Source organism: Tachypleus tridentatus, chromosome 9 (assembly GCF_004210375.1).
Source record: "Tachypleus tridentatus isolate NWPU-2018 chromosome 9, ASM421037v1, whole genome shotgun sequence".
Classification (NCBI taxonomy): Eukaryota; Metazoa; Arthropoda; class Merostomata; order Xiphosura; family Limulidae; genus Tachypleus; species Tachypleus tridentatus.
Window position 1 is genome coordinate 168,084,193 of NC_134833.1, and position 19,324 is coordinate 168,103,516.

The 19,324-nt window shown below is 34.6% G+C and overlaps 1 protein-coding gene across 1 annotated transcript in view; it reads left to right on the forward strand.

Moving 5' to 3' along the window:
* Positions 1 to 11,699: 11,699 nt before the first annotated feature.
* LOC143226895 (beta-scruin-like) overlaps positions 11,700 to 19,324 on the forward strand; it is a 51,921-nt gene continuing 44,296 nt past the window's right edge. Inside the window, 2 exon segments of the mRNA XM_076458429.1 lie at positions 11,700 to 11,820; positions 16,851 to 16,967. Of these exon segments, the coding sequence (XP_076314544.1) occupies positions 11,718 to 11,820; positions 16,851 to 16,967 (220 nt within the window). The 5' untranslated portion in view covers positions 11,700 to 11,717.

Here is a 19,324-nt window from a genome sequence, read left to right on the forward strand (position 1 = left end):
ACAGAAAAGTGAAAATATAATAACACATTAATACAGTGGGACTGGGAGGAGTTGGATAACATATGACACCACAGAAAGTTAACAGTGAAGATATAATACATTAATATAGTGGGACTGGGAGGTTAATTGTGAGTTGGATAACATATGACACCACAGAAAGTTAACAGTGAAGATATAATAACACATTAATACAGTGGGACTGGGAGGTTAACAGAGTTGGATAATATATGACACTACAGAAAGTTAACAGTGAAGATATAATAACACATTAATACAGTGGGACTGGGAGGTTAACAGAGTTGGATAACATATGACACCACAGAAAGTTAACAGCGAAGATATTATAACATTAATACAGTGGGACTGGGAGGTTAACAGAGTTGGATAACATATAACACCACAGAAAGTTAACAGTCAAGAGATATAATAACATTAATACAGTGTTACTGGTTAACAGAGTTGGATAACATATGACACCACAGAAAGTTAACAGCGAAGATATTATAACATTAATACAGTGGGACTGGGAGGTTAACAGAGTTGGATAACATATAACACCACAGAAAGTGAACAGTCAAGATATAATAACATTAATACAGTGGTTACTGGGAGGTTAACAGAGTTCAATAACATATGACACCACAGAAAGTTAACAGCGAAGATATTATAACACATTAATACAGTGGGACTGGGAGGTTAACAGAGTTGGATAACATATGACACCACAGAAAGTTAACAGTGAAGATATAATAACACATTAATATAGTGGGACTGGGAGGTTAATTGTGAGTTGGATAACATATGACACCAGAAAGTTAACAGTGAAGATATATACATTAATACACCACAGAGAAAGTTAACAGTGAAGATATAATAACATTAATACAGTGGGATTGGGAGGTTAACAGAGTTGGATAACATATGACACCACAGAAAGTTAACAGTGAAGATATAATAACATTAATACAGTGGGACTGGGAGGTTAACAGAGTTGGATAACATATGACACCACACAGAAAGTTAACAGTGTTAACAGATGGATAATAACACATTAATACAGTGGGACTGGGAGGTTAACAGAGTTGGATAACATATGACACCACAGAAAGTTAACAGTGAAGATATAATAACACATTAATACAGTGGGACTGGGAGGTTAATACAGTGGGACTGGGAGTTGGATAACATATGACAGCGAAGATATTATAACCACAGTGGAACTGGGAGGTTAACAGAGATGGATAAATATGACACCACAGAAAGTTAACAGTGAAGGTATAGTAACTTTAATACAGTGGGATTGGGAGGTTAACAGTGGATAACATATGACACCACAGAAATTTAACTGTGAAGATATATAACATTATTACAGAACTGGGAGGTTAACAGAGTTGGATAACATATCACACCACAGCTTGTTAACAGTGAAGATATAATAACACATTAATACAGTGGACTGGGAGGTTAACAGAGTTGGATAACATATGACACCACAGAAAGTTAACAGTGAAGATATAATAACACATTAATACAGTGGGACTGGGAGGTTAACTGTGTGTTGGATAGCATATGACACCACACAAAGTTAACAGCGAAGATATTATAACACATTAATACAGTGGGACTGGGAGGTTAACAGAGTTGGATAACATATAACACCACAGAAAGTTAACAGTCAAGATATAATAACATTAATACAGTGTTACTGGGGGAGGTTAACAGAGTTCAATAACATATGACACCACAGAAAGTTAACAGTTCAATAACATATGAAGATATTATAACACATTAATACAGTGGAACTGGGAGGTTAACAGAGATGGATAACATATGACACCACAGAAAGTTAACAGTGAAGATATAATAACACTTTAATACAGTGGGATTAGGAGGTTAACAGAGTTGGATAACATATGACACCACAGAAAGTTAACAGTGAAGATATAATAACATTATTACACTGGAACTGGGAGGTTAACAGAGTTGGATAACATATGACACCACAGAAAGTTAACAGTGAAGATATAATAACACATTAATACAGTGGGACTGGGAGGTTAACAGAGTTGGATAACATATGACACCACAGAAGGTTAACAGTGAAGATATAATAACACATTAATACAGTGGGACTGGGAGGTTAACAGAGTTGGATAACAGTTAACAGTGAAGATATAATAACACATTAATACAGTGGGACTGGGAGGTTAACAGAGTTGGATGATTTATGACATGACACCACAGAAAGTTAACAGTGAAGATATAATAACATTAATACAGTGGGACTGGGAGGTTAACAGAGTTGGATAACATATGACACCACAGAAAGTTGACAGTGAAGATATAATAACACATTAATACAGTGGGACTGGGAGGTTAACAGAATTGGATAACATATGACACCACAGAAGGTTAACAGTGAAGATATAATAACACATTAATACAGTGGGACTGGGAGGTTAACAGAGTTGGATAACAGTTAACAGTGAAGATATAATAACACATTAATACAGTGGGACTGGGAGGTTAACAGAGTTGGATGATTTATGACATGACACCACAGAAAGTGAACAGTGAAGATATAATAACATTAATACAGTGTGACTGGGAGGTTAACAGAGTTCGATAACATATGACACCACAGAAAGTTGACAGTGAAGATATAATAACACATTAATACAGTGGGACTGGGAGGTTAACAGAATTGGATAACATATGACACCACAGAAAGTTAACAGTGAAGACATAATAACACATTAATACAGTGGGACTGGGAGACTGACAGAGTTGGATAACATATGACACCACAGAAAGTTAACAGTGAAGATATAATCACACATTAATACAGTGGGACTGAGAGGTTAACAGAGGTGGATAACATATGACACCACAGAAAATTAACAGTGAAGATATAGTAACACATTAATACAGTGGGACTGGGAGGTTAACAGAGTTGGATAACATATGACACCACAGCTTGTTAACAGTGAAGATATAATAACACATTAATACAGTGGACTGGGAGGTTAACAGAGTTGGATAACATATGACACCACAGAAAGTTAACATTGAAGATATAATAACACATTAATACAGTGGGACTGGGAGGTTAACTGTGTGTTGGATAGCATATGACACCACACAAAGTTAACAGCGAAGATTATAACACATTAATACAGTGGGACTGGGAGGTTAACAGAGTTGGATAACATATAACACCACAGAAAGTTAACAGTCAAGATATAATAACATTAATACAGTGTTACTGTGAGGTTAACAGAGTTCAATAACATTATAAGTAAAACAACTCAGTTTGGGCTGAAAACACTTTACAAGAAGAGCGAACAACGTTTCGACCTTCTTCGGTCATCGTCATGAACCTGACGATGATGAAGCGAACAAGCACACCAAACAAAATGTTTTCTCAACATTAACATATATTCTCAACAAGTGGGTTTCTCGTCATCACTGATTAGAGTTCAATAACATATGACACCACAGAAAGTTAACAGCGAAGATATTATAACACATTAATACAGTGGAACTGGGAGGTTAACAGAGATGGATAACATATGACACCACAGAAAGTTAACAGTGAAGATATAATAACACTTTAATACAGTGGGACTGGGAGGTTAACAGAGTTGGATAACATATGACACCACAGAAAGTTAACAGTGAAGATATAATAACATTATTGCACTAGAACTGGGAGGTTAACAGAGTTGGATAACATATGACACCACAGAAAGTTGACAGTGAAGATATAATAACATTAATACAGTGGGACTGGGAGGTTAACAGAGTTGGATAACATATGACACCACAGAAAGTTAACAGCGATAATATAATAACACATTAATACAGAGGGACTGGGAGGTTAACAGAATTGGATAATATATGACACCACAGAAGGTTAACAGTGAAGATATAATAACACATTAATACAGTGGGACTGGGAGGTTAACAGAGTTGGATAACAGACAGTGAAGATATAATATACTAATACAGTGGGACTGGGAGGTTAATAGAGTTGGATAACATATGACACCACAGAAAGTTAACAGTGAAAGAATAGAATAACATTAATACAGTGGGACTGGGAGGTTAAGAGAGTTGGATGACATATGACACCACAGAAAGTTAACAGTGAAGATATAATAACACATTAATACAGTGGGACTGGGAGGTTAATTGTGAGTTGGATAACATATGACACCACAGAAAGTTAACAGTGAAGATATAATAACACATTAATACAGTGGGACTGGGAGGTTAACAGAGTTGAATAACAGTTAACAGTGAAGATATAATAACACATTAATACAGTGGAACTGGGAGGTTAACAGAGTTGGATGACATATGACACCACAGAAAGTTAACAGTGAAGATATAATAACACATTAATACAGTGGGACTGGGAGGTTAACAGAGTTGGATAATATATGACACTACAGAAGGTTAACAGTGAAAATATAATAACACATTAATACAGTGGGACTGGGAGGTTAACATAGTTGGAAAACATATGACACCACAGAAAGTTAACAGTGAAGATATAATAACACATTAATATAGTGGGACTGGGAGGTTAATTGTGAGTTGGATAACATATGACACCACAGAAAGTTAACAGTGAAGATATAATAACACATTAATACAGTGGGACTGGGAGGTTAACAGAGTTGGATAATATATGACACTACAGAAAGTTAACAGTGAAGATATAATAACACATTAATACAGTGGGACTGGGAGGTTAACAGAGTTGGATAACATATGACACCACAGAAAGTTAACAGCGAAGATATTATAACATTAATACAGTGGGACTGGGAGGTTAACAGAGTTGGATAACATATAACACCACAGAAAGTTAACAGTCAAGATATAATAACATTAATACAGTGTTACTGTGAGGTTAACAGAGTTGGATAACATATGACACCACAGAAAGTTAACAGCGAAGATATTATAACATTAATACAGTGGGACTGGGAGGTTAACAGAGTTGGATAACATATAACACCACAGAAAGTTAACAGTCAAGATATAATAACATTAATACAGTGTTACTGTGAGGTTAACAGAGTTCAATAACATATGACACCACAGAAAGTTAACAGCGAAGATATTATAACACATTAATACAGTGGGACTGGGAGGTTAACAGAGTTGGATAACATATGACACCACAGAAAGTTAACAGTGAAGATATAATAACATTAATATAGTGGGACTGGGAGGTTAATTGTGAGTTGGATAACATATGACACCACAGAAAGTTAACAGTGAAGATATAATAACATTAATACAGTGGGACTGGGAGGTTAACAGAGTTGGATAACATATGACACCACAGAAAGTTAACAGTGAAGATATAATAACACATTAATACAGTGGGACTGGGAAGTTAACAGTGTTGGATAATATATGACACTACATAAAGTTAACAGTGAAGATATAATAACACATTAATACAGTGGGACTGGGAGGTTAACAGAGTTGGATAACATATGACACCACACAGAAAGTTAACAGTGAAGATATAATAACACATTAATACAGTGGGACTGGGAGGTTAATTGTGAGTTGGATAACATATGACACCACAGAAAGTTAACAGTGAAGATATAATAACACATTAATACAGTGGGACTGGGAGGTTAACAGAGTTGGATAACATATGACACCACAGAAGGTTAACAGTGAAGATATAATAACACATTAATACAGTGGGACTGGGAGGTTAACAGAGTTGGATAACATATGACACCACAGAAAGTTAACAGTGAAGATATAATAACACATTAATATAGTGGGACTGGGAGGTTAATTGTGAGTTGGATAACATATGACACCACAGAAAGTTAACAGTGAAGATATAATAACACATTAATACAGTGGGACTGGGAGGTTAACAGAGTTGGATAATATATGACACTACAGAAAGTTAACAGTGAAGATATAATAACACATTAATACAGTGGGACTGGGAGGTTAACAGAGTTGGATAACATATGACACCACAGAAAGTTAACAGTGAAGATATAATAACACATTAATACAGTGGGACTGGGAGGTTAATTGTGAGTTGGATAACATATGACACCACAGAAAGTTAACAGTGAAGATATAATAACATTAATACAGTGGGACTGGGAGGTTAACAGAGTTGGATAACATATGACACCACAGAAAGTTAACAGCGAAGATATTATAACATTAATACAGTGGGACTGGGAGGTTAACAGAGTTGGATAACATATAACACCACAGAAAGTTAACAGTCAAGATATAATAACATTAATACAGTGTTACTGTGAGGTTAACAGAGTTCAATAACATATGACACCACAGAAAGTTAACAGTGAAGATATTATAACACATTAATACAGTGGGACTGGGAGGTTAACAGAGTTGGATAACATATGACACCACAGAAAGTTAACAGTGAAGATATAATAACACATTAATACAGAGGGACTGGGAGGTTAACAGAGTTGGATAACATATGACACCACAGAAAGTTAACAGTGAAGATATAATAACACATTAATACAGTGGGACTGGGAGGTTAACAGAATTGGATAACATATGACACCACAGAAGGTTAACAGTGAAGATATAATAACACATTAATACAGTGGGACTGGGAGGTTAATAGAGTTGGATAACATATGACACCACAGAAAGTTAACAGTGAAGATATAATAACACATTAATACAGTGGGACTGGGAGGTTAACAGAGTTGGATAACATATGACACCACAGAAAGTTAACAGTGAAGATATAATAACACATTAATATAGTGGGACTGGGAGGTTAATTGTGAGTTGGATAACATATGACACCACAGAAAGTTAACAGTGAAGATATAATAACACATTAATACAGTGGGACTGGGAGGTTAACAGAGTTGGATAACATATGACACCACAGAAAGTTAACAGTGAAGATATAATAACACATTAATACAGTGGGACTGGGAGGTTAACAGAGTTGGATAACATATGACACCACAGAAAGTTAACAGCGAAGATATTATAACATTAATACAGTGGGACTGGGAGGTTAACAGAGTTGGATAACATATAACACCACAGAAAGTTAACAGTCAAGATATAATAACATTAATACAGTGTTACTGTGAGGTTAACAGAGTTGGATAACATATGACACCACAGAAAGTTAACAGCGAAGATATTATAACATTAATACAGTGGGACTGGGAGGTTAACAGAGTTGGATAACATATAACACCACAGAAAGTTAACAGTCAAGATATAATAACATTAATACAGTGTTACTGTGAGGTTAACAGAGTTCAATAACATATGACACCACAGAAAGTTAACAGCGAAGATATTATAACACATTAATACAGTGGGACTGGGAGGTTAACAGAGTTGGATAACATATGACACCACAGAAAGTTAACAGTGAAGATATAATAACACATTAATATAGTGGGACTGGGAGGTTAATTGTGAGTTGGATAACATATGACACCACAGAAAGTTAACAGTGAAGATATAATAACATTAATACAGTGGGACTGGGAGGTTAACAGAGTTGGATAACATATGACACCACAGAAAGTTGACAGCGAAGATATAATAACATTAATACAGAGGGACTGGGAGGTTAACAGAGTTGGATAACATATGACACCACAGAAAGTTAACAGTGAAGATATAATAACACATTAATACAGTGGGACTGGGAGGTTAACAGAGTTGGATAACATATGACACCACAGAAGGTTAACAGTGAAGATATAATAACACATTAATACAGTGGGACTGGGAGGTTAAGAGAGTTGGATAACAGTTAACAGTGAAGATATAATAACACATTAATACAGTGGGACTGGGAGGTTAATAGAGTTGGATAACATATGACACCACAGAAAGTTAACAGTGAAGATATAATAACACATTAATACAGTGGGACTGGGAGGTTAACAGAGTTGAATAACAGTTAACAGTGAAGATATAATAACACATTAATACAGTGGAACTGGGAGGTTAACAGAGTTGGATAATATATGACACCACAGAAAGTTAACAGTGAAGATATAATAACATATTAATACAGTGGGACTGGGAAGTTAACAGAGTTGGATAATATATGACACTACATAAAGTTAACAGTGAAGATATAATAACACATTAATACAGTGGGACTGGGAGGTTAACAGAGTTGGATAACATATGACACCACACAGAAAGTTAACAGTGAAGATATAATAACACATTAATATAGTGGGTCTGGGAGGTTAATTGTGAGTTGGATAATATATGACACTACAGAAAGTTAACAGTGAAGATATAATAACACATTAATACAGTGGGACTGGGAGGTTAACAGAGTTGGATAATATATGACACCACAGAAAGTTAACAGTGAAGATATAATAACACATTAATACAGTGGGACTGGGAGGTTAACATAGTTGGATAACATATGACACCACAGAAAGTTAACAGTGAAGATATAATAACACATTAATACAGTGGGACTGGGAGGTTAATTGTGAGTTGGATAACATATGACACCACAGAAAGTTAACAGTGAAGATATAATAACACATTAATACAGTGGGACTGGGAGGTTAACAGAGTTGGATAACATATGACACCACAGAAAGTTAACAGTGAAGATATAATAACACATTAATACAGTGGGACTGGGAGGTTAACAGAGTTGGATAACATATGACACCACAGAAAGTTAACAGTGAAGATATAATAACACATTAATATAGTGGGACTGGGAGGTTAATTGTGAGTTGGATAACATATGACACCACAGAAAGTTAACAGTGAAGATATAATAACATTAATAGAGTGGGACTGGGAGGTTAACAGAGTTGGATAACATATGACACCACAGAAAGTTAACAGCGAAGATATTATAACATTAATACAGTGGGACTGGGAGGTTAACAGAGTTGGATAACATATAACACCACAGAAAGTTAACAGTCAAGATATAATAACATTAATACAGTGTTACTGTGAGGTTAAGAGAGTTCAATAACATATGACACCACAGAAAGTTAACAGCGAAGATATTATAACACATTAATACAGTGGGACTGGGAGGTTAACAGAGTTGGATAACATATGACACCACAGAAAGTTAACAGTGAAGATATAATAACACATTAATATAGTGGGACTGGGAGGTTAATTGTGAGTTGGATAACATATGACACCACAGAAAGTTAACAGTGAAGATATAATAACATTAATACAGTGGGACTGGGAGGTTAACAGAGTTGGATAACATATGACACCACAGAAAGTTAACAGCGAAGATATAATAACACATTAATACAGAGGGACTGGGAGGTTAACAGAGTTGGATAACATATGACACCACAGAAAGTTAACAGTGAAGATATAATAACACATTAATACAGTGGGACTGGGAGGTTAACAGAATTGGATAACATATGACACCACAGAAGGTTAACAGTGAAGATATAATAACACATTAATACAGTGGGACTGGGAGGTTAACAGAGTTGGATAACATATGACACCACAGAAAGTTAACAGTGAAGATATAATAACACATTAATACAGTGGGACTGGGAGGTTAACAGAGTGAATAACAGTTAACAGTGAAGATATAATAACACATTAATACAGTGGAACTGGGAGGTTAACAGAGTTGGATAACATATGACACCACAGAAAGTTAACAGTGAAGATATAATAACACATTAATACAGTGGGACTGGGAGGTTAACAGAGTTGGATAATATATGACACCACAGAAAGTTAACAGTGAAGATATAATAACACATTAATACAGTGGGACTGGGAGGTTAATTGTGAGTTGGATAACATATGACACCACAGAAAGTTAACAGTGAAGATATAATAACACATTAATACAGTGGGACTGGGAGGTTAACAGAGTTGGATAACATATGACACCACAGAAAGTTAACAGTGAAGATATAATAACACATTAATACAGTGGGACTGGGAGGTTAACAGAATTGGATAACATATGACACCACAGAAGGTTAACAGTGAAGATATAATAACACATTAATACAGTGGGACTGGGAGGTTAACAGAGTTGGATAACATATGACACCACAGAAAGTTAACAGTGAAGATATAACAACACATTAATACAGTGGACTGGGAGGTTAACAGAGTTGGATAACATGTGACACCACAGAAAGTTAACAGCGAAGATATAATAACACATTAATATAGTGGGACTGGGAGGTTAATTGTGAGTTGGATAACATATGACACCACAGAAAGTTAACAGTGAAGATGTAATAACACATTAATACAGTGGGACTGGGAGGTTAACAGAGTTGGATGATTTATGACATGACACCACAGAAAGTTAACAGTGAAGATATAATAACATTAATACAGTGTGACTGGGAGGTTAACAGAGTTCGATAACATATGACACCACAGAAAGTTAACAGCGAAGATATTATAACACATTAATACAGTGGGACTGGGAGGTTAACAGAGTTGGATAACATATTACACCACAGAAAGTTAACACTGAAGATATAATAACACTTTAATACAGTGGGACTGGGAGGTTAACAGAGTGAATAACAGTTAACAGTGAAGATATAATAACACATTAATACAGTGGAACTGGGAGGTTAACAGAGTTGGATAACATATGACACCACAGAAAGTTAACAGTGAAGATATAATAACACATTAATACAGTGGGACTGGGAGGTTAACAGAGTTGGATAATATATGACACTACAGAAAGTTAACAGTGAAGATATAATAACACATTAATACAGTGGGACTGGGAGGTTAACAGAATTGGATAACATATGACACCACAGAAGGTTAACAGTGAAGATATAATAACACATTAATACAGTGGGACTGGGAGGTTAACAGAGTTGGATAACATATGACACCACAGAAAGTTAACAGTGAAGATATAACAACACATTAATACAGTGGACTGGGAGGTTAACAGAGTTGGATAACATGTGACACCACAGAAATTTAACAGCGAAGATATAATAACACATTAATATAGTGGGACTGGGAGGTTAATTGTGAGTTGGATAACATATGACACCACAGAAAGTTAACAGTGAAGATATAATAACACATTAATACAGTGGGACTGGGAGGTTAACAGAGTTGGATGATTTATGACATGACACCACAGAAAGTTAACAGTGAAGATATAATAACATTAATACAGTGTGACTGGGAGGTTAACAGAGTTCGATAACATATGACACCACAGAAAGTTAACAGCGACGATATTATAACACATTAATACAGTGGGACTGGGAGGTTAACAGAGTTGGATAACATATTACACCACAGAAAGTTAACACTGAAGATATAATAACACTTTAATACAGTGGGACTGGGAGGTTAACAGAGTTGGATGATATATAACATTATAGAAGGTCGACAGTTTCTGTTGTTGATTGGATAAAATGAATTCATGTATGTTCATGATGACGAGAAACTGACTTGAAGTAAACACGTATCTCAGGACGGCTGGTTTGGTTATTAACACTTTTATTAATAAAACAGAGAACAACGTTTTGACCTTCTTAGGTCATTTTCATGTTAACAAATTCGTAGATAATGTTTTGATTTGAAAAATTGTCAGTGGGTTCATTCTTTACTCATCTTTGTTTTTAAGGTGTGATTTCCAGAGAAGGTGGAGAAACATGACCAAATTAAAGCCAGACTTGTCGGATGATAATGAACCTACTTCTGTCGTTATGATATTTGGTGGCATCAACACGACACGACCAACAGAATACCTTAATAGTACGTTAATGTTTAATTCATCTCGAGTAAGACATAAAGTCGTCGATAATGTTATCCCACGAGTATTATACTCTGTAACTGTTAAACTTTTGGACCACCAACTGCTTGATGAGGTATTTTTAATAAGAGTTATGTAAAAATTGTACACATTGTCTGTATTAAAGGCTTAACTGGACAACCAGGAACGAGAGAGAGAAATATACTTATAGAATATGTTTTAAAATTTATTCACTTTTCATCTAGTTGAATATATTTATCACTTATGTAAAAGAAACAAGTTTACCTTCTCAAAATCTTCTTTGTAATACCATTTCTCATTAAGGTTTGAGACTAGCTTTCATTTTATCATGACATGAGACTAAATTTCAAACATGCATGTTTTCAGTGACCTCTTGGTTAGAATGTTTATTTAGAAATATCAGTGAATGAGATTCACATTTTACATTACTTACCAAAGAAAATCGTAACATAGGCTGATATTTTCATGTTTGGAATTTTAAATTTAACTTTGAAAATGTTCAGATACTTTGAATGGCAACCCATGATATAAAAAGGTTTATTATCTTACTTGTTTTTAACATGTGATATTGTTAGGTAAAAAGATAACTTCAGGTAAAGTGAGGGGCTCCTCTAACAACAAGTTCGACAACAAATGTGTTATGTTGGTAAAAGGAATTAAAGAAATATACTGGAAATAAATTGTTTAAAGAAACACTGACACTTTACTTATTCAGTTTATAGAAAATGTGATAATTCAGTCAATGGACGTGTGTTGAAAGACTAGAAACGATCACACTTCTATTGTAAGAACTTAGAATACATTACACAAGTGAAATATTTGGATAAAACTAAATGAATCTACCACTATATAAGATAATAAAGAATAAACTTACATGTTTAAAAGATCGTGTTACAGTGGATTAGGCTTAGAGTCTCCACTGCATGATGAAAGTCGTCTGCATGAAACGTCACACAGAATAATCTTCAAAACATTGTCATTCAGACATGCAAGTTTATTTTTTATCATCTTTTATCCAGTTTCTGTTCTCAAGTCCTGCAGAACAAACACTCATTCAAAGTTTATGTATTTTTGTTGAAATAGGGTATCTGTGTGATTTTTAGAGCAAAGCCACGTCAGGCTGTCAGCTGTGTCCATCCATCGAGGAGGAATTCCACCCCTGGTTGTAAATACGTAAACTTACTGTTGTCCCACTGGGAAACATTCAGATAAGACCAAGTTTACCATGTCAGTTATCCCATGAAACAGTTTTGAGTTTTTCTAAACATATGTATAACTGTGTGATAAAAAGGTCAAATTACTACAAGCCTAAGAAATTCTCTACTGAAATTTTCCATAAAAAATTACCAAAATATCATAGGAACATGAAACTTGACATACGTGACTAGCATGGAAAAAGGTTACAGTATTCTAGAGTTGGTTACTTACTAATGTGTATGTTCCATAGTTTCACTAACCAAGTTAAGATATGGAAAATAAAGACCTGGTCTGTTTCACTAACCATCTTAAGGTGTGGAAAATAAAGACCTGGTCTGTTTCACTAACCAAGTTAAGGTATGGAAAATAAAGGCATGGTCTGTTTCACTAACCAAGTTGAGGTGTGGAAAATAACGACCTGGTCTGTTTCACTAACCAAGTTAAGGTGTGGAAAATAAAGACCTGGTCTGTTTCACTAACCAAGTTAAGGTATGGAAAATAAAGACCTGGTCTGTTTCACTAACCAAATTAAGGTGTGGAAAATAAAGACCTAGTCTGTTTCACTAACCAAGTTAAGGTGTGGAAAATAACGACCTGGTCTGTTTCACTAACTATTTTAAGGTGTGGAAAATAAAGACCTGGTCTGTTTCACTAACCAAGTTAAGGTATGGAAAATAAAGACCTGGTCTGTTTCACTAACCATCTTAAGGTGGGAAAATAAAGACCTGGTCTGTTTCACTAACCAAGTTAAGGTATGGAAAATAAAGACCTGGTCTGTTTCACTAACCAAGTTAAGGTATGGAAAATAAGGACCTGGTCTGTTTCACTAACCAAGTTAAGGTATGGAAAATAAAGGCATGGTCTGTTTCACTAACCAAGTTAAGGTGTGGAAAATAACGACCTGGTCTGTTTCACTAACCAAGTTAAGGTATGGAAAATAAAGACCTGGTCTGTTTCACTAACCAAGTTAAGGTATGTAAAATAAAGACCTGGTTTGTTTCACTAACCAAGTTAAGGTGTGGAAAATAACGACCTGGTCTGTTTCACTAACCAAGTTAAGGTATGGAAAATAAAGACCTGGTCTGTTTCACTGACCAAGTTAAGGTATGGAAAATAACGACCTGGTCTGTTTCACTAACCAAGTTAAGGTATGGAAAATAAAGACCTGGTCTGTTTCACTAACTATCTTAAGGTGTGGAAAATAAAGACCTGGTCTGTTTCACTAACCAAGTTAAGGTATGGAAAATAAAGACCTGGTCTGTTTCACTAACCAAGTTAAGGTGTGGAAAATAAAGACTTGGTCTGTTTCACTAACCAAGTTAAGGTGTGGAAAATAAAGACTTGGTCTGTTTCACTAACCATCTTAAGGTGTGGAAAATAACGACCTGGTCTGTTTCACTAACCAAGTTAAGGTGTGGAAAATAAAGACCTGGTCTGTTTCACTAACCAAGTTGAGGTATGGAAAATAAAGACCTGGTCTGTTTCACTAACCAAGTTAAGGTGTGGAAAATAACGACCTGGTCTGTTTCACTAACTATCTTAAGGTGTGGAAAATAAAGACCTGGTCTGTTTCACTAACCAAGTTAAGGTATGGAAAATAAAGACCTGGTCTGTTTCACTAACCATCTTAAGGTGTGGAAAATAAAGACCTGGTCTGTTTCACTAACCAAGTTAAGGTGTGGAAAATAACGACCTGGTCTGTTTCACTAACCAAGTTAAGGTATGGAAAATAAAGACCTGTTCTGTTTCACTAACCAAGTTAAGGTATGGAAAATAAAGACCTGGTCTGTTTCACTAACCAAGTTAAGGTATGGAAAATAAAGGCATGGTCTGTTTCACTAACCAAGTTAAGGTGTGGAAAATAACGACCTGGTCTGTTTCACTAACCAAGTTAAGGTATGGAAAATAAAGACCTGGTCTGTTTCACTAACCAAGTTAAGGTATGGAAAATAAAGACCTGGTTTGTTTCACTAACCAAGTTAAGGTGTGGAAAATAACGACCTGGTCTGTTTCACTAACCAAGTTAAGGTATGGAAAATAAAGACCTGGTCTGTTTCACTAACTATCTTAAGGTGTGGAAAATAAAGACCTGGTCTGTTTCACTAACCAAGTTAAGGTATGGAAAATAAAGACCTGGTCTGTTTCACTAACAAGTTAAGGTATGGAAAATAACGACCTGGTCTGTTTCACTAACCAAGTTAAGGTATGGAAAATAACGACCTGGTCTGTTTCACTAACCAAGTTAAGGTATGGAAAATAAAGACCTGGTCTGTTTCACTAACTATCTTAAGGTGTGGAAAATAAAGACCTGGTCTGTTTCACTAACCAAGTTAAGGTATGGAAAATAAAGACCTGGTCTGTTTCACTAACCAAGTTAAGGTATGGAAAATAAAGACCTGGTCTGTTTCACTAACCAAGTTAAGGTGTGGAAAATAACGACCTGGTCTGTTTCACTAACCAAGTTAAGGTGTGGAAAATAAAGACTTGGTCTGTTTCACTAACCAAGTTAAGGTATGTAAAATAAAGACCTGGTCTGTTTCACTAACCAAGTTAAGGTGTGGAAAATAACGACCTGGTCTGTTTCACTAACCAAGTTAATGTATGGAAAATAAAGACTTGGTCTGTTTCACTAACCAACTTAAGATATATCTGTTTCTTTATTAGTAACAGCAGAATAATTGGTTTTAAAATCCTAATTTTTTAGATTCCACTTGAGAAGAGTTCAGTCAAAATTTATTTGTCCAAAATGATATCCGTTACATCTTGAATGTCACCGAGTCGTTACCAATACGGTTTTTGAATGAACTGTTAATACTGTAGAAATAAATAGTTATTGTAGAAAATAATACGAACATTGTCAAAATGCTTCCTGTCTATCTACTCTGGTATATCCATGTGAAAGTTAATTAACTTTAGAGCTACATTGGATAGGTTCATAGGTAACAGGATATTTACTCAAGATATTGGTTCTAAAGTAATGTTAAATCTCATATAGTATAAAACAAAATAACAGTAACGAAACTGGACATAAAGATAATACAAAGTGAACAATCTTTGTCAAAACACTAAACACAAATACACGTGCTTGTATTCTGGTTTAAATATGAACCAGATCAGACTATCATAAGTAGTTATATTTTTTGGTTAATTCTTTCTCTTGTTTTAACTAAACTTAGTAAAGATATTTCACACTGTAAAGATTATAAAGGAAAAATGGATATCATGTGAGAAACCTCCTATTCGTCTAAAGTGACCAGTACTAACCACGTTACTGGTTACTTTACATGTAGGTAAGGTTATAACCTCTATGTTTGACCAGGATAACCACTGAAAGAGACCGATGTCAACGTCTTTACACAATGTACAGTATTTAACAAAATTTTGTTTCTGTGGAGGAACAGGTAACAACTGCTTTAAAACAAAATCTAAGTAACAGCTTTGTTGGCTACATGGTGTGTGAAAACTTTCACATACACAGAACATTCAGAATAGCGTTAATAAAAAACAGTAACACATGGCATATTCAAATACCACAATGTTACCCATTCAAAGTGCTTCTGTAATCAATCTTGACTTCTCGGCATAGTAGACATCTCGTATTTCAGTAAGAGTTGTAATTGGTAACACCAGTTTCTGGTTAGTTAAATTAATCACACCACTTTGAATGATAAACTTTAATTTTCTTAAATTATTTATACGTTTGAAAGATCTTTAAAGAACAGCAGGTTACACGTATCTAGCTCTTACATTATGTAACTACCAAACAGTTGTTTTATAATCATTTTATAAATGAATTATTTTATTATACACTTAGGTGCTTCAATGTTTCTCTATCACCCCGGTAAAAACAAGTGGAATTTCTACGGAACTGTGTTAGAGCCACGTAATTACCACGCAGCAGTATATTTTCACGGAAGTGTTTACCTGTTTGGTAATCATATAATTTATTGTTAAAACCTAATTTCAATATTCGTAACTTTGTTGAGAAATGTCAGTGAAATGATCAACTTATACCTGTGTGTGATTTAATCCATACACATCTTACTTTACGATTTAGAAATAGAACAAATGTTAAGTAGTAAGTTATGAGTGTGTATATATACGTAAATATATATGTAAAATAAGCATTTATACGTTCTTTGCAAAATCCATTGTAAATCCTTGATATTGTCTACATTGGTAACAACATCCCAATGTATTGTGAATATCCCATCAATCGGACGAAATCCAAACTTTTATGTTAAACTAGCCAGTGGTCATCAATTAAGGCAGCAGGAATTGGTTGTTTATAGTTACAACTTTTCAACTCCTACTGCTGCGTCCGGATGCAGGAAGGCAGTTACGCTTATAAGTTTTTGTAATTCATAAAGTAGAAATGAAATAAAATCACCCTAATGTATTTCTATTATAAGTCACTCACAATTTTTGCTCTTAAAGTTATAATAATTCCTAAACTAGAAATGAAATTAAACCACCCTAATATTTCTACTATATATGTCACTTCCAACCCCCACCTTTATAAACGCCCCCTAGTAGCTCAGCGGTATGTCTGCGGACTTCTAACGCTAAAAAATCGGGTTTCGATACCCGTGGTAGGCGGAGCACAGACAGCCCATTATGTGGCTTTGTGCTTAATTCAAAAACAAACAACAACCTTTATAAAATAAATAAAGCATTAAAATGTCTTAAATAAAACTACAAGCCCTACCTTAGTATATCTTATGTAGTTCATACTCCTAACTTCCCCTTTCTGTTAAATTTATTCAAGTATAACAAAGGATAACAGAGATAAGCCTAATTAATTGAAATTTCTCTTTTTATTCTGGTATACTGAATAAAATTATAATTTAACAAAAGTTATTTAAAATTAGCTGCTGACCTCTAGTGACAGAAAATGACATTTCCCTTATCAAAAAATTTATATTTTAAAATATTTTTATAAAACAGTGTATATATTTTTTAATGTCCAGTACTTATAGCCACTATTTTTTGGTTTGTTTGTGAATAATATAAAATTATCCACAAAAGTGTTATTATTCCAAACTGTTAAACATCTTTTTTAGTTGAGATATAGATATTCAAAACAATTATGGAAGTGATGAGGGAAAAATGAAATGTTAACCATTTATCGTGTTGATAGTTTATACTGTGATTGTAGGAGGACAATTCCATTCATAGCGTATTGGACTGAAATATCGCATAACAAGTGTGTTATTTTATCTGGAGAAGTTAGTTAGGGCCATTAACTGAGTTGATCGTGAAGAAAGAGATGAATTATCAAGACGACTTGTATGAGTATTTACACTTTAATTAAAGTAGAGATCAATGTTTAGACCTTCTTAGGTTTCCGAGCGCGTGTCTTTAGGGACAAGAGTGTAAACGGGTACTTGATTATAGGGGGCGCTGCAGTTAGATGTTAGATTGTTAATTGGTATAGATATAAAGTTGTTCCTTTATATTGGTTTAATTTTGGTTTTAGTTGATGTATAAGTAGGGCTTCTTTGATTTTGCATTTTTTTTATATTTGTTTCCCTACTTAGTATCTAGGTGTTTTCTATGGTTATGTTGTGTTTATTTGATTTATAGTGTTCAAAAATGTGTGAGGGTGTGTTTTGTTCTTTGAAACTGGTTTGTATTTTTCGGCTTGTTATTTCTCCAATATACAAGTCGTGACAGCTGACTCGTATTTTATAAGTTATGTTGTTGTTGTGTTTATAAGCATAGTTTTCACATAATATGGAAAAAAGAGATGGTTCACAACAGCAGTCTTATTACTAATAAATATATTGTAAGTCGTCAAGACAAATCAAACCAAGTTGTTTGAACTAATAAGAAAAGTGTAAACAAACTTTTGGTATATTACACCTTATGAGTACAGTGTGAACAGCCTTATGAGTTATACTAATATAACTCCCACCAATCAAATAAAACCCAATACTCAAATTTTAAACAGTATTAAAAAGTTGGTCCTACAGAAATTATGACTGCAAACCAAACAAAACTAAAATTAGCAAAGGCAACTCTTATAAGGGCAAGTCTTGTTTTAAGTACAAAACATAACATTAACAAAGCCAAGTTTGCACATAATCATGCCTACCACAAATGACATTCGTCTATTGTTACCTGCGTGAAAGCTGTCTCTATAAAAATGTCGTGGCTAGACTACGTGTTTCAGTGGAGCTATATTAAACACTGTTAATAAGAGATGTGGCCAATGTAAAAGCCAACTCTCTACAACAGTGATGTTAAGTATCTCAGGATGTATTCTTTATAGACATATGGTAGTTA